This window comes from Littorina saxatilis, linkage group LG6, assembly GCF_037325665.1.
Source record: "Littorina saxatilis isolate snail1 linkage group LG6, US_GU_Lsax_2.0, whole genome shotgun sequence".
Classification (NCBI taxonomy): domain Eukaryota; kingdom Metazoa; phylum Mollusca; class Gastropoda; order Littorinimorpha; family Littorinidae; genus Littorina; species Littorina saxatilis.
The window spans coordinates 40,666,612-40,682,950 of record NC_090250.1 but is presented as its reverse complement, the minus strand read 5'-3'; the positions used below and the strand labels follow the sequence as shown (position 1 = coordinate 40,682,950).

At 42.3% G+C, this 16,339-nt stretch overlaps 1 protein-coding gene across 8 annotated transcripts in view; it reads right to left on the bottom strand.

The window, feature by feature from the left end:
* Positions 1-6,448: 6,448 nt before the first annotated feature.
* The window catches only part of LOC138969207 (copper-transporting ATPase 1-like), a 73,173-nt gene continuing 63,282 nt past the window's right edge, over positions 6,449-16,339 (bottom strand). For 7 of the 8 annotated variants that reach the window (XM_070341941.1, XM_070341944.1, XM_070341947.1 and 4 more), the window contains 2 exons: positions 13,115-13,217; positions 6,449-12,676 (listed from right to left, as the gene is read on the bottom strand). In XM_070341941.1, the coding sequence (XP_070198042.1) occupies positions 12,343-12,676; positions 13,115-13,217 (437 nt within the window). In that variant the 3' untranslated portion in view covers positions 6,449-12,342. The remainder of the gene's footprint in view (positions 12,677-13,114; positions 13,218-16,339) is intronic. The other variant, XM_070341945.1, reaches the window with a different exon arrangement.

Here is a 16,339-nt window from a genome sequence, read left to right as displayed (position 1 = left end):
TTCAGTGGAGTTTACAAATCATTCAAAAGACTTCCATGCTTTTGGATCGAGTTGGAAGTTCAACGAAAGCATCGCAGAAAAGTGACTCACCACTTTACATCGAAACCTTTGAAAGTTAGATTAGTACATTCTTCCCCTAGTCTCAATAAGGTTTCAGATTAGTTGGAAACTAATGCGGGAAATTAGTACGTCGGGGCGGGGGGGCGTACGCCTTTCTGTATGGCTTTGTACCAAGGGTGTATCAAGTTCATCGGTCGGACCGCTGAGCTAAGGTGTCTGCATGATTTATCGGCAGTGTGTTGATACAGGGAAGTGCTCTTCTCTCTCGCTCGAATTTTTTTGTTTTTGTTTTCTTACTGGTACGGCCGCCGGGACAGAGCATTTCATTTCAATCCATCATTTAGCGAAATAAAACACTAGCTGTCTAACGGATATTGAGTCATGCTCCTGTGAGAGGGGTTTTTTCCAATCCGCTTCTGTACCATTGAATGTGAGTTAGCTTCTTTTTTGGGTCACTATCAAGTGTGTTTTCACTCTAAATATTCAACAGACTGTAATCGTAAGAAAACAAAACAAAACACAAAAAAGTTTAACAAAAAAAATCTGAAATAGAAAGATTACTATATAACCTTCCCAAATCAAGAATCAACAACAAAAAAAAGGTAAAATATTGGATTGTTTTATTCGGGACAAAACGAAACATTCACAAGATTCTCGACCTATCGACGTTTAAAGTGGAAAAACAAGATACACAACAGACACAAATCGATGATAACAGATGGTGTGACTTAATTACCTTAGTTATTGCCTCCAAGGTAGACGAAGCTTTTGTCAGAATCAAAAAACAAGAAAGGTAAGTTGTTGGAACGTTTGTTATTGAAAAAAATACGTTACATTCACAAATATATCGACCCAACGGTCTTTTAAGTGCATAGACAAACAAAAAGTTACGTGTTTTTTGGTTTTTTGATTTTGAAAATTGGAACGTTGGCAGTCTCTTTGTTTTTGGAGAAGCTTTTGTCAGTTTACTTCGTCTATGATACAAGCATTGAGGCTAGTTTATTCAATTCAATTCAATTCAATTCAATTCGATTCGATATAACTTTATTGTCTGATTGTAAAACATACAGAAAATTGTCTTTCGGCTCGTTTACACAATATGACATCACGTAAAACACAGTCCTTACATAAGAATCACAAGCTCGATCGATAAGCATATAACAAATCACTCACCTCTGCACCCACATATCCAAAGCCACACACATCCACGCCGACACCTTCACGTACATAAACTTTGACACCTTCACGCTCTCATGTGTCCAATATCAATTTTAAATACATTTTGATTGATGTCAGTCGACCTAGAATTAAGACTAAAATGGGATATGAAAAAGTCTTCCTTTATGGAACGTTTAACGATAGACAAAACGAAACATACGCAAGTAGGCAACGTAGATCTATTGGTCTTGGTAGTAGACATAAAAATGAAACAAGTCGCGTGAAGCGATATAAAAACATTTAGTGTGTTGGCATCAAGCTACAAATCAACACCGCAAACCTGTCATCGTCGAGACTACATTCAGATAGTCTCGGCTAACCATACCCGAAAACAGTGACGGGTCACGCTCGTCTCCCTGCAAACATTGTACATACTTAACCTTTTTTCTTTAATTCTGAGCACGTTTTTAAAGTAAACATAACATGTCTATATCAAACATTGCTTGACCAAAATGTCAATCAATATGATCGAAAAATAGGGGCGTGACAGTGCCGCCTCATTTTTCACTAAAAGCCGGATATGGCGTCATTTACAAAATTTATCAAAAAAATGAAAAAAAGGTCTGGGGAAATCACAACCAGGAAATCTCATGTGAAATGTCCAGTATTTTTCTCTGAATCGCTGTACACACACACACACCACCACCACCACCACCCTCGTCTCGATTCCCCGTCTATGTTAAAACATTCAGTCAAAATTGACTAAATGTAAAAAGGAAGCTGACTATGCGTCGCCGAATTCGATCTCTACGCCAAGATGGTGAGTGTCGACAGGAGTCTGCTAGACTGTGTCTGTGTTTGAAAGTTAATACTAACCTATGTTGTACATACCGTGCAGAGTGTATGACAGTACTATTGCCATACATACGGTAAGGAATTGAGTATGTGTGTGTGTATGTGTGTGTGTGTGTAGTTAGCTAGTTACTTAGTGAATAATTGGTTTTAATACAAACAGCATCTTCACAAAATTCTGCATTAAAGCGGCGCTGTCAGCCCTTATTTGGTCGAATAAAAGGTTATTCAGCTGCAATTATTGTGCTATTTCAATATGATATTTTAGAACGCAGCGGTGGAGAATTTCATTTACATCTGGGGACATCTTCTAAAGAATACTGCGCACCAAAGAAATATAATGATGGGTATGGTAAAGCTTACATCTTCTCCAAGATTTGGCCATTATCATCTCAATGGGTGCAGCGATAATGCAGTCAAGTGGGAATTGTATGATCAGTAAATGTTGTGCCATCTCGCTGTCCATGACAATATCACACAGCCTATCCCTGGTCCAGCAAAAGAGAAAAATGCAAGTAACACCCTTCTTCCTCATTTTCTTCTTTTTAAAATAAAACAAGCATGCGAAACACCGGTGAGCTGTCTTTTACGTTAGAAGAATGTCCTTTTCTTTTTTTAATTCTTCTTTTTCTTCTTGTTCTTGACCCCAGAAGACCGTCCGAAACCAATCTGACTCTCACTGCCAATTGAATCCCATCCACTCCGCCCCTCACCCCCCCTCCCCCACCACATACCCACCTCCCTTGCACAGTTCCCCAATGCTGTAAAAGCACAGACCGTGCGGTGTCTATGACAGTCCAAACCTCTCTGCATGCCAGTTGTGCAGTTGTCCGGCACAGAGGCTGGACGGGAAAAAAAATAGCCACGACTATGAGTCTGATGATGCCTGCCTAATAATGTTTTGAAAGGCCGTCCAATCCGGTCCTTCGCGTCTCCATCAAACCTGATCCCTCGCTCCCTGCCTAATAAAGACAGGCCTTTGACAGATAGATTGTTGGCTGCCCGACAGGGACAGTGCCTTTGGTGTCGACGGCTCACCACCACAGGACTTCTATAGTTATCGGAACTGTGCATTATTGCGGACACTGGTTTTGAGGAGTAAAAATGTCACCTCTGATATTTCTTGGAAACTGGTTGTGCCTTCGCATTTTGTTAAATCGTTTATTTAAAATTAAAGGTGTCTTTTCTTCTATCAAATCCTATGAACTTCATTAAATAACATGTGTTCTTGTCTCGGAGACAAACAGCTAATTCTCTCTCTCTCTCTCTCTCTCTCTCTCTCTCTCTCTCTCTCTCTCTCTCTCTCTCTCTCTCTAAAAGCCTTAAATAGGTTACACAGACGAAGGCTCAAATTGATTTTATTGAAACAAACCCGCCTTATACATTTTGATTGAGGTCTTAACATCATGTTCTGTCACTAACAGAAAGATTCAAACAGAAAAAAAGCTTTTGTTTCTTTACAAAATGATCTCTGTGCTTTTCTCGAAGTTTTAGAACAAATCAAAATCAGAACGGCAGAAAGCTTAATGTTCCAATTGCAATTATCAATCTTTTTAAATCCATTGTATCGTAAGTTCTGGCAGCGTCCTGTGGAACTACTTCCCAGAATGCTATTTGAGTCTCGATGAGGATTGACACCTTTAAAAAGAACCATTTAGTAGCATCTGATTTCCCAAGTATAAAATCATGAATGATAATATATGTAACAGAGAGAGAAGATTTCGTTTCAAATTTGCTAATATTGTTTGTGCATTTTGTCGGAATTGATTTTCCGGAATTTTACGTGAACAGGTCTTCCAACATCAAAACCCAGTCCAGCGCAACAGACTGAACTGGCACGCTTAATCGCTGTGAGTGACGTGCCAGTTCAGTCTGCTGCGCTGGACTGGGTTTTGATGTTGGAAGACCTGTTTTTCGTAATTGTTGTTTCGCGTTCACATTTCCCTACCACCCAAGCGCGTTGTTGCTTTTGTACCAAAATTGATCCCCAATTGTAATATTCATTTGTGTTAAAGTGTGCAAAATGCTGAATGTTTGCAACAATACTGTAAAAAGTTGTTACAATTTCATAAAACTGTTCTGAAAAGTTCAAGTTCGTCGAACAAACTCATCAAAACGCCATGATATTTTACACACTTATTGGCAATTGTGTTATCAATACTCATGTCAAATTTAAAAGCAATACAATGAGCCATTACAAAACAACAGGGTTTTTACCCACATAGGCCACAAGAAATGACGCCAAAACAGGCCTTTTACGGCATCTAACGAGGCTGACACCTGTATTCTTCAAAATGGCAAAACAACACTGCTAGGCCCAACAGCTGAACCAAATAAATTTATATGGGTAGAAAATGAGTTGTTCTTCAATTTGATATCACAAACGGGGTCACTCTTGCTTATTTTGATTTGTTGTGTATTTTAGTGTCTGCAAGTTTGCTTTTGCGAATTTGATTTTTGGGGGTGTCCCAGGTCTCCGGTACACTGCATAAACACTAATTTCTGAAAAATAAAACTCTTTATTTCATACGGTAGGGGAATGAATTACCTTTCTGGCAATATACTTGGTTTTAATACAACCCCCCGCATCACAAAGATCTACAGCTAAATGTATGTGTGTACTTTTTCTATGACGAGTAGTGTAGAATACATCCTTTCGGGGGTGGCGGCCGGTGATCTTGTCTTATCTGATCTTATCGGGATGAAAAGAATACATACAATATATAGGTTTGTGCCTTAAAGTCATAAACCGTGTAAATCAGATTGACTGCATTGTCCTTTATCTGCCGCCACAACTTGATGGAATATGCACCGTGGACATGGTTTGTCCTTTATCTGCCGCCACAACTTGATGGAATATGCACCGTAGACATGGTTTGTCCTTTATCTGCCGCCACAACTTGATGGAATATGCACCGTGGACATGGTTTGTCCTTTATCTGCCGCCACAACTTGATGGAATATGCACCGTGGACATGGTTTGTCCTTTATCTGCCGCCACAACTTGATGGAATATGCACCGTGGACATGGTTTTTCCTTTATCTACCGCCACAACTTGATGGAATATGCACCGTGGACATGGTTTTTCCTTTATCTGCCGCCACAACTTGATGGAATATGCACCGTGGACATGGTTTGTCCTTTATCTGCCGCCACAACTTGATGGAATATGCACCGTGGACATGGTTTGTCCTTTATCTGCCGCCACAACTTGATGGAATATGCACCGTGGACATGGTTTTTCCTTTATCTACCGCCACAACTTGATGGAATATGCACCGTGGTCATGGTTTGTCCTTTATCTGCCGCCACAACTTGATGGAATATGCACCGTGGACATGGTTTGTCCTTTATCTGCCGCCACAACTTGATGGAATATGCACCGTGGACATGGTTTGTCCTTATCTGCCGCCACAACTTGATGGAATATGCACCGTGGACATGGTTTGTCCTTTATCTGCCGCCACAACTTGATGGAATATGCACCGTGGACATGGTTTGTCCTTTATCTGCCGCCACAACTTGATGGAATATGCACCGTGGACATGGTTTGTCCTTTATCTACCGCCACAACTTGATGGAATATGCACCGTGGACATGGTTTGTCCTTTATCTGCCGCCACAACTTGATGGAATATGCACCGTGGACATGGTTTGTCCTTTATCTGCCGCCACAACTTGATGGAATATGCACCGTGGACATGGTTTGTCCTTTGTCTGCCGCCACAACTTGATGGAATATGCACCGTGGACATGGTTTGTCCTTTGTCTGCCGCCACAACTTGATGGAATATGCACCGTGGACATGGTTTGTACAGACTGACAGTTCAGCTTTGGGCATTTGGACCTTCTCTGGTGAACTGGTGCAACTTAAATGCCAATACTCACTTGTCTCAAAACTTGTTTCTTGCTTGTTTTTGTGTGAATTTTTGTCTCCAGAACCCAAGGGATCATAGGAGACCGATTCAGCATTCACAGATCTTATTCCCTCTATTGTTCTCTGCCTACTTTAAAAACTATTCACATTTAAGGCGTTTCACAGTACAAGGTAGAAGGTTTCTTAAATCTCAGATTCTTAAGTTAGTACTTTAAAACTTGGCTAAAAATCTGAACTCTAATGAGGGTTTGATCAATCTGTGTATTTTGAAATAAACACTTCACTAGTTTTGGTCAAAGGCAAATATTGAATGCATAAACACCCACACACACAAACAATCACACACACACACACAATCAACCACACATACACAATCAACCACACACACATTCACATTAAGCATTGCATAACACAGCACAGTACTCGGGAAGAGAGAAAGAAACACAAAGACTCAAAGAAAGAGACACGTGCATCAACCAAGTTATTACACAAATCCAATATCTTGCAATATTATAGCTTTATTTTCAGGCAGCAAGTACATGTGAGTATGTGATTAATATTACTGTGTGATATGCTCAGTATAATGTCAGATTTATACACATCAAATGTGTGTGCAGATTATTAAAGTTGATCAAACAATCAGATTAGTTGCGTTCAATGTAGCACAACTGCAGAATGCTGGCTAATAGGGAAACACACACACACACATTTACACACACACTGTATTTCAAAGTCATATTTACCCTGGTCAGAACATATTTTATTCGCACTTACATTTAAAAGTAATTACTAAAACATTTTAAAATATAGTGCAAATTATGCAACATACACAAACAAACAAACAAATACAGGGTGCAAATGATGATTATGCAATTCATGTTCAATGTTCAACAGTGAATCAAAGTTCACAAGACAAAAATATTTCACGAAACCTGCAAAAATTATATCCTGCTGCATCGCCCAAACTGTTCCACGATGTGCTTAATTCTGTATTCAAAGTAAATGCAACATTTGATAATATTTTCAACATGAATAAGCGAATTATACTCTGTGGCATCATTGTTATTCACAAAATACATGTACACCAATATCCATTTTTTTTGTAAACTCTGGTTAAGTTGTCATCAGACATTATATACAGTGGTACCTGTGATGGAAGGACACCCTAGGGACCAATCAAAAGTGTCACTTCAATGCAGATGTCCGCTCACGACAGGTATACTTTGTGAAAGTTAATACATGTGTAAGACAAAAGGAAAACTGAAGGTGTCCTCTCTCATTGGAGGTTACTCCTCATCTGGGGGGGCTTCAAATCAATTAAATCAAATCAAGTTAACTTTATTATCTCACATTGAGAAATTGCTGTGGTGGTGCATTTATTTAACATAAAGACAAACAAAACACTTCACCATTTGTATAACATTTAAATACATAACATATATAACACATTGCCGGTACCACTGTACTTCAAAATGAAGCATCATGTTATATCAAGTCTTATATCGCGCGCGTATCTCCAGACTCGGACTCAAGGCGCAGGGATCTATTTATGCCGTGTGAGATGGAATTTTTTACACAGTACACCACGCATTCACATCGACCAGCAGATCGCAGCCATTTCGGCGCATATCCTACTTTTCACGGCCTATTATTCCAAGTCACACGGGTATTTTGGTGGACATTTTTTTTTTATCTATGCCTATACAATTTTGCCAGGAAAGACCCTTTTGTCAATCGTGGGATCTTTAACGTGCACACCCCAATGTAGTGTACACGAAGGGACCTCGGTTTTTCGTCTCATCCGAAAGACTAGCACTTGAACCCACCACCTAGGTTAGGAAAGGGGGGAGAAAATTGCTAACGCCCTGACCCAGGGTCGAACTCGCAACCTCTCGCTTCCGAGCGCAAGTGCGTTACCACTCGGCCACCCAGTCCTTCATATATACACAGTGTGTGTATCATACAAACAGTGTTCGTCACAACTTTGGCCATTAAAAGTGACTTTATATATGAGCTCACTGAACAAAAGAACCAAAGACGAGGGCAACATCCTGATTCAGTCCCGTGTGAGGTTCACCGTCACATTGAGTGAATCTCAATTCTTTGCTCTTCATTCATTTCATGTTGTCAGTTCCACAGGGCTAATTCCGTAGTATGCCAAGATGAGACTGTCAAAATAATGAGCATCATTGTACACAGGTATAAAACACATTGAAACTTTAAATTTAATGAGTAGTACTGAGATGTACATAGAATGCCTCTTGTATAGAATTCCACATTTCTTGCACAGATTCCAGCCAAATTTAGGTAAGCATGGAGAAATCATTAGTGTCAACTTCTTCTTCTTCTGCGTTCGTGGGCTGAAACTCCCACGTACACTCGTGTTTTTTGCACGAGTGGAATTTTACGTGTATGACCGTTTTTTACCCCGCCATTTAGGCAGCCATACGCCGTTTTCGGAGGAATTAGTGTCAACAATGCTGTTGAGGATTTCCACGATAGACGTACACTATAAGCGTGTTGCTGTTCCTTATTGTCTGATGTATGATATCACAAAGACGATTGAATAGCACACAGCACACACACACACACACACACACAGTAAATGGAGTCCAGCTTTTACAGCTTTTCCCCTCACAACAAGAGGCACATGTAACCTATAATAAATATGGGATGTTTAGAAAAAATACAAATGAAAACAACAGTCAAGAAATGTTCAATACTTATACATGTATATATTACATCTAAGCATTGCAAATCTTTCTGTGAATAACTTTGCTTAGACATATAGAATAAACCTGTAAAAATAATTTCAAAAATAATCGAATCAACTTCTGATTTTAAAAACATACTTCAGGAGAAGCTATAACAAGACAGTATCAGTATGTGGTAATATAAATGACAACAACTGTTGCAACCAGTACAAGTAATCATTGGAATTGGGAAAACCTACTCTGCATGGAATCACACATTTCTGCTACAATGTACACATGGGGGAAAAAGGTTTCCAAATGTTTCTGTCAAAACACACAGAATTATCCAATAACGCTATGATTTATTCTCAGGAAAATAAACAGCAACTGTCCCTTCACCCCACTGTCTGGAACAGAACAAGTGCAGCAGCTAGATGTTGCTCATGCAGTGCCGCTTGAGTCTGATCTTGCTCAAAGTGCATGTTCCATCAAAACTCTACGTTTTGCCAACAATCCCACACCCATATACCCATGTCTAAATCCTACAATCCCACACCCATATACCCATGTCTAAATCCTACAATCCCACACCCATATACCCATGTCTAAATCCTACAATCCCACACCCATATACCCATGTCTAAATCCTAACAGGATGAATACCCTCTCTACAACGGAAAAAAACAACCAAGAACAAAACAAGAAGACAGAAAACAAGAAGAGCAAACGCTCGATCGAGTCACTTTCGCAGTTCTGAATATTATATGAGGCATCAGATGGACAGGAAGAAATTGCTATTCACAACACAATGAGTCACGTTCACATAAAATTTGAGCCCGGTCACTTTTATAGTTTCCGAGAAAAGCCCAACGTTAAGTTGTGTGTTGCCGAACAGAAAAGGCTAGTTATCTCCCTTGTTTTTCTGATAACGTTCGTAAAAGGCTACAGATGTAAATACTTTGATGTAAAGAATAATCCTACAAAGTTTCAATCACATCCGATGAACTTTGTCAAAGATATAAAATGTCTAATTTTTCCTTTGACGCTGACCTGTGACCTTGAAAAAGGTCAAAGGTCAACGAAACCATCGTTAAAGTGTAGAGGTCATTGGAGGTCACGACTAAACAAAATATGAGCCCGATCGCTTTGATAGTTTCCGAGAAAAGTCCAACGTTAAGGTGGTGTCTACGGACGGCCGGCCGGACGGCCGGCCGGACGGACAGACTAACACTGACCGATTACATAGAGTCACTTTTTCTCAAGTGACTCAAAAACAAGAAATTCCTCCGAGGTAGGAAAAACACCCCCGTCAAAGGGAAATAACCTTCTCAGTTGGTGGCAGTGACTGAGTGAGAATGGTTATTTCCCTTTGACCATGAAGATGTCCCTCTATAAGTCCTTGTATAATCTTAATCCACCAATAACTCCCTAACCGTGTGTTTGACTGGTCCCAATTTTTGTAAGGACCGTCTCAGGAATGTATAGAACCTGTTCACCAAGTTTGGTGACGATCGGTCCGTTCATTCTTGAGATCTATATGCGAACACAAACAAACAAACAAACAAACAAACACATCGAGCGAAACCTATACACACCCCTATACCGGGGGTGTAAAGAGTGCAAGCAGCGAGTCACCTTGTGACGTCAACAGAAGTAGATAAATATTACTGGTAAAGTAAATCGCATGAACAGCAACACCAAAACTGAAACAACTGAAGCAGAAACAGAACCAGAACAGCAACACCAAAACTGAAACAACTGAAGCAGAAACAGAACCAGAACAGAAGCATGCAACCCTATGTGCACAGGATCCCAACGGTTGATAAACCAACAGTGCAGTCGTCCTCTTTGTGTCGCTGGCTCATTTCTCATAAGAATTTCAGATCTGTTGACATGTTCCTGTCTTGATGTGAAATTTGCCATGAAATTTGCCATTACTCAAAGAAGCAATTCTCAGACATGAAACTGAAAAAAAATACAACCAAAGCTGAAAACAAATGATACTCAAATAAAAAGAAATATCCACACAAACAGAATCAAAACGGACCGCCCGATCACAAGCAAACTCTTTTTCTCATTCGGGAATAGAAAGTGCCAACTTTCTTCCTCTGTCGTTTCATTACTTTTTTTGCATGCTGGCAGAATTAATCTACATACATCTGTTTTCAAGTCAGTATATAATACCAGTGCAAAATTTGTACTGCAGTGGTACCTGTGATGAAAGGACAACCTTACAACCAGCCCATTTTAACTGTCCCCATTATACAGGCGGCCAGGTCACACAGCAGGTATGTTTTGGTCTAATGGACAAGAGAAAGTGTCCTCAATTGGGGTGACACGTTCTCTGATTGGACATCTTTCTTTCTTTCTTTCTTTAATTGGTGTTTAACGTCGTTTTCAACCATTCAAGGTTATATCGCGACGGGGAAAGGTGGGAGATGGGATAGGGGAAAGGGGGGAGATGGGATAGAGCCACTTGTTAATTGTTTCTTGTTCACAAAAGCACTAATCAAAAAATTGCTCCAGGGGCTTGCAACGTAGTACAATATATGACCTTACTGGGAGAATGCAAGTTTCCAGTACAAAGGACTTAACATTTCTTACATACTGCTTGACTAAAATCTTTACAAACATTGACTATATTCTATACAAGAAACACTTAACAAGGGTAAAAGGAGAAACAGAACCGTTAGTCGCCTCTTACGACATGCTGGGTAGCATCGGGTAAATTCTTTCTCGTCCCAACCAATATGGGACTCCCCCTAACCCGCGGGGGGTCTCATTGGACATGCGGACTTCACGTCCCAAGTACCACTGTACAGTACAACCATCATGCTTTCTGATAATGAAGTTTGCTTTTGTTGCCAGTGAAACTGCACTGTACCAAGCAGGACAAAAGATACTTCATGTTGACCTTCTGGCATCAAGAGGGAGTGGAAGCTGGAGTTTCAGAGTTTGCTTGTCAGGACTACCAATACCATGCAAGGGATTTCCCACAAAAGGTACAAACAACCGTATTACCACATGATTCTAGCTACATTGGTTCAACATGACTGACGAGTTTTCGCCTGAAATCAGAATCAAAAACATGATTAAACTCACAACAACAACAACACGAATGCAGAGTGCACAACAGGGCACAAGTTTTATTTAAAATATACAAACAAAAAGCTAAACCATGATATTTGAAGCAAACTAGTCCAAAAGCTGGGTGTTCCTGCTTAGACAAATGCAACACTACAACAAGCACAAATGCAACAATATCTACAACGACAAAACAAATCATAAAACAAATAAAACATACCTAGAAAAAGATTATCAACAAAAAGAAATTCAGTTGCACAGTAATCAGTTCACAAAAATAATCAGCATGTGCATTGTACTAGTGATCATGATGGCTGCTTACAAAAAAACATTTGACGCAAAGCAATGTTTCAAAATTGACAGCAACTAACAAAAGAACAGATTCCGTAAAATGGTAAGCACCCGAGATTTTTACTTACAAGCTAAATAATGAACAGTTTGCTTGGAAAATTATGATTTGGAAGAATCTTCAAACTGCATGGGATACGGCAGTGCACCTTTGGGTTCTGTCCAGGCTTTAACTATATGCCTTATAGCTATACTCTCTTAGTGGTTTAACTCCGATCTTCAAACCCTTCTGCCTTAACCCTGTCTGTATCAATTCCTTGTCCAGTCAGTCAGACCCGAGCGCTTAAACTGTCCTCGTTCATGTTTAGATCGTCGTCATTATTCAGCAAACTCAACTGGTCAGGGGTGTTGGTGGCCGATTTTATTTTGTTGCTCAGACGCGACAACAAGCTGCCCTGCCGACTTCCCGACCTGGAGGCCGCGTCCACATCGGCCCCACAGTAGACAGCGATTTCATCGTCATCAACATTCTCTCCCGCCGTCTGTTTCACGTTGTAGGACTTCTTGTTGGACTCCTTGACCCCTCCTTGGAGACCCTGTTCCTTCGCGTAGGACTCGTGGTACTCCTGTGTTACCAGATCTTTCATCTTGGGCTTTTTGAACCTGTTCAATAGCAAGCAGTTTGTTTAATACCGTGCTGAGATTTAAATAATTTTACGACCTGATATGGACTCCCAAAAGGTTACTGGTCATGAGATTTAAGGCTTTTCTCTTTCCGTGCCTCTATCTTCAGTTTCTGAACTGTTCTGTATAATGTTTCTTTTATTATTATATGTATTTCAACACTAACAGTCAGCTGCCTTTTATTGTAATATACATTTAACATAATGTAATATACATTTTCAAGAAAAGTAACAAAGTTTTTCAAAACTGTGTAAAAACACACACACAGACATGCACACATGCACGTACGCACGCACGCACACACACACCCACACCCATACATACATACACTCACAGTCACACACACATGCACACGCTTTCTTGTATATTCTTCTAAACTAAAATATAAAAACAAAATTATTGTGTTTGTTGCCTTACAATTTGAGACCCAGAGACGAGACCACGACAGAGACAGAGGAGGCTGCCATAGCAGCGGAAGCCATCCAGGGTTTGAGGGACAGGCCCCAAGGTACAAACACTCCTGTCACATACAAAATAACGTGTCTGTTTTAGTGAGCTCACACTATAAAACAGCAACACCTAACATACTTCCTTCTCTCTACACACATTCTCCGTACAGTTGTTTGCCCTGCATAGTTTTCTGGTAGTTTGTTTTTTTCCAAATGTTTTTTTTTCCCTCAAGAGTAGCATCACATTCTACATAATTAAAAATTTTAGTAATAAATTTTCATTTGATTAATATACTTACCCAACTCACATATAGCAATTAACCCTAGTTCAGTGCCGGTAACGCTGTACGCATCCCCTTGGTAACCAAGGGAAGCCCCTCTAAAAAAAGAGTGACCAATCCCATAAGGCCATATTAATACATACTTCCGACTTCCGTATGCGCGCGCATACGCCGCCATATGCATCATTCCAAACGAAGCCCAACTCACACCCTTTTTTAGAAACCCACAACCCACAGCGGGGAGGCGGGAGGGAATAAACGATGTGAGTTGGGTAAGTATATTAATCAAATGAAAATTTATTACTAAAATTTTTAATTAAATTACATATCTTACCCAACTCACATATAGCAGATTGCTACTATAGGTGGCGGGTACTCACCCTCTCAAGTACGAAGAACCTGCCCGGCAGCCACCAGAGACGGCAAGGCAGACGAGCCGTCCTGACGACAAGAGGCAACATCCCTCAAGTAGTGGTTAATGAAGATGTCCTCTGATCTCCAATATGCCACCGCAAGAACCTCCGAGAGGCGTCCTGAGCGGAGCACAGCCAAGGACGATGACCATGCCCTAGCCTCATGTGTTCTGGCAGAGGAAAGAGGCAGAATGGCTCTAGCATCCCCCGACTGGGTCTGCCACCACGTATAAGCCTGCCTGATTGTCATCGACACCCATCTGGTCAGGGTAACTTTAGAAATGTCTTTACTTCTGACAGTATTGAGTGAAATAAAAAGAAGCTTTTGAGTTTCCGAGCGAAGAGGAGACGTTCTAGACAAGTAACTGCTGAGGGCACGAACCGGACAGTTAAGAGCATCAGGATCTCCTGGAGCAAGCACAGCGCTCAAGGGGGGAATATGAATAACCGGGGAAGCATGACCAGGCTTTTGATTCTTTGCTAAAAAATCCGGCCTAAACTTCAACGAAAAAGAACCATCCTTCTCTAAAGAAATATCACGCGCCAATCCCGACAAAGCGTGCACCTCACTGCCACGACGAGCCGTGGCGAGCAAAACGAGAAACAAAGTTTTCCTCGTAAGCTTAGCTAGACTAGCTAAGTGCAGGGGCTCAAATTCGCCCGATGCCAAAAAACGTAAAACTAAAAACAGATCCCACGCCGGGAGCTGCGTTTTGGACCGAGCTGAAAGAAGGGAAGCGCCCTTTAGCACACTCGCGATCACGCCACTTAAATCAATTTTGCGTCCCAGCTGTCTAAGCGTCGAAGATATAGCAGAACGCCTCACGCGCAAGGAAGAAGGAGACCGCCCCCTCCCTGCCAACCAAGATAAATGATTGGCAACCTGCATTGACCTGGGAGAGAGAGGGCTAACACCATTTTCAGAGCACCATTTTGTCCACGCAGACCAGTGCGAAGAATAGACCGACTTCGTCGAATCTCTATGCGCTTGCTGTACTAAATTCAGAGTTGAATTTGAGGCACCCGCCCGGAGCAGAGAGCCTCTGATAGCACCCAGCCGTGAAGCTGCAACGCTTGCGGGTCCCCGTGCGGAATGCCCGACCTGGGTTGAACCAGGTCGCCCTTTCGAACGCCTAGAGGAATGGGTGGACGAACCGCCATGCGCACCAGATCTGGATACCAATGTTGACTGGGCCACCGCGGGGCCACCAGAACCAACGCTGGCTTTTCTATGTCTGCTTTCCGCACCACCTTGCCTAGCAGGCAAAACGGAGGAAAGGCATAAGCCTGCAGACCCGACCAATCCAGATCCAGTGCATTCACGGCCCAAGCTAGAGGGTCCGGAAACGGAGAGACAAACAAGGGGAGACGAGCCGAGAATCTCGTTGCGAACAGATCGATGGGAGGCTTGTGAACCTGCACCCAAAGACGATCCAGAGCCTGATGGGAGAGAGTCCATTCTGAGTGCAGGACCTTGCTCCCCCTGCTGAGGGAGTCGGCCAGGACGTTGAGAGAGCCCCTCAGGTAGACAGCTGACAGCCGAATGTTGTGAGTGCTGCACCAGACCAGTAACCGACACGCGCTGTTCGACAGAACCTGAGAGCGCGAGCCCCCCTGGCGATTTATGTAAGCCGCTACCGTCGTGTTGTCCGTGTGTACCAGAACATGACTGTTTGCCAGCAGAGGCAGAAACGAACGCAGACCGAGTGCCACAGCCTCCAGCTCCAGAACATTTATGTGCAGAGAGGCCTGACTGGCGTCCCACACCCCTGAAGCAGTCTGGTCTGCCAAATGAGCCCCCCAGCCCGAAAGCGAGGCGTCCGTGAAAAGATTGTTCTCCGGTGCAGGGAGAACAATAGGGACACCCTGTGACACCCAGGGAAGAAGCCAAATGCTCGTTGTACGGCTGAACCAAGCACCCAACTCGATCAAGCAATTCCAGCCTTGAGTCGCTTGGTCCCACTGCGCTTGGAGCGCTGCTTGAAAGGGCCTCTTGTGGACTCTTCCCAGAGGGACAACAGTGGCCATGGATTCCATCTGCCCTAAAAGAGAAGTCAACTCCCGAGCCGTAGACAGATTCTTTCCGTAAAGAACACGGATAGCCTCCTGCAACTTGTCCACCCTCTTTCGAGCAGGACGGACTGACCAGTTCAGTGTATCGAACTCCATCCCCAGGTACGTGAATTGCTGGGAGGGCACCAACTCCGACTTCACGAGGTTGGCTGTGAAGCCGAGCTGAACCGCTAGACTGAGCACCCTCTGAGTGTGCGTATTGCAAAGGACCTGGTCCTGATGCAGAATCAACCAGTCGTCCAGATAGGCTCTCAGCCGCACACCCTCTTGCCTCACGAGGGCACAGAGCTGACGCACGACCATCGTGAAAATCCAAGGGGAGAGAGACAGACCGAACGGAAGCGCCCGAAACTGAAAGATCCTCTCTCCCCAGCGGAAACGAAGCCATTTTCTGTCTGCCACATGCATCAGCACGTGAAAATAAGC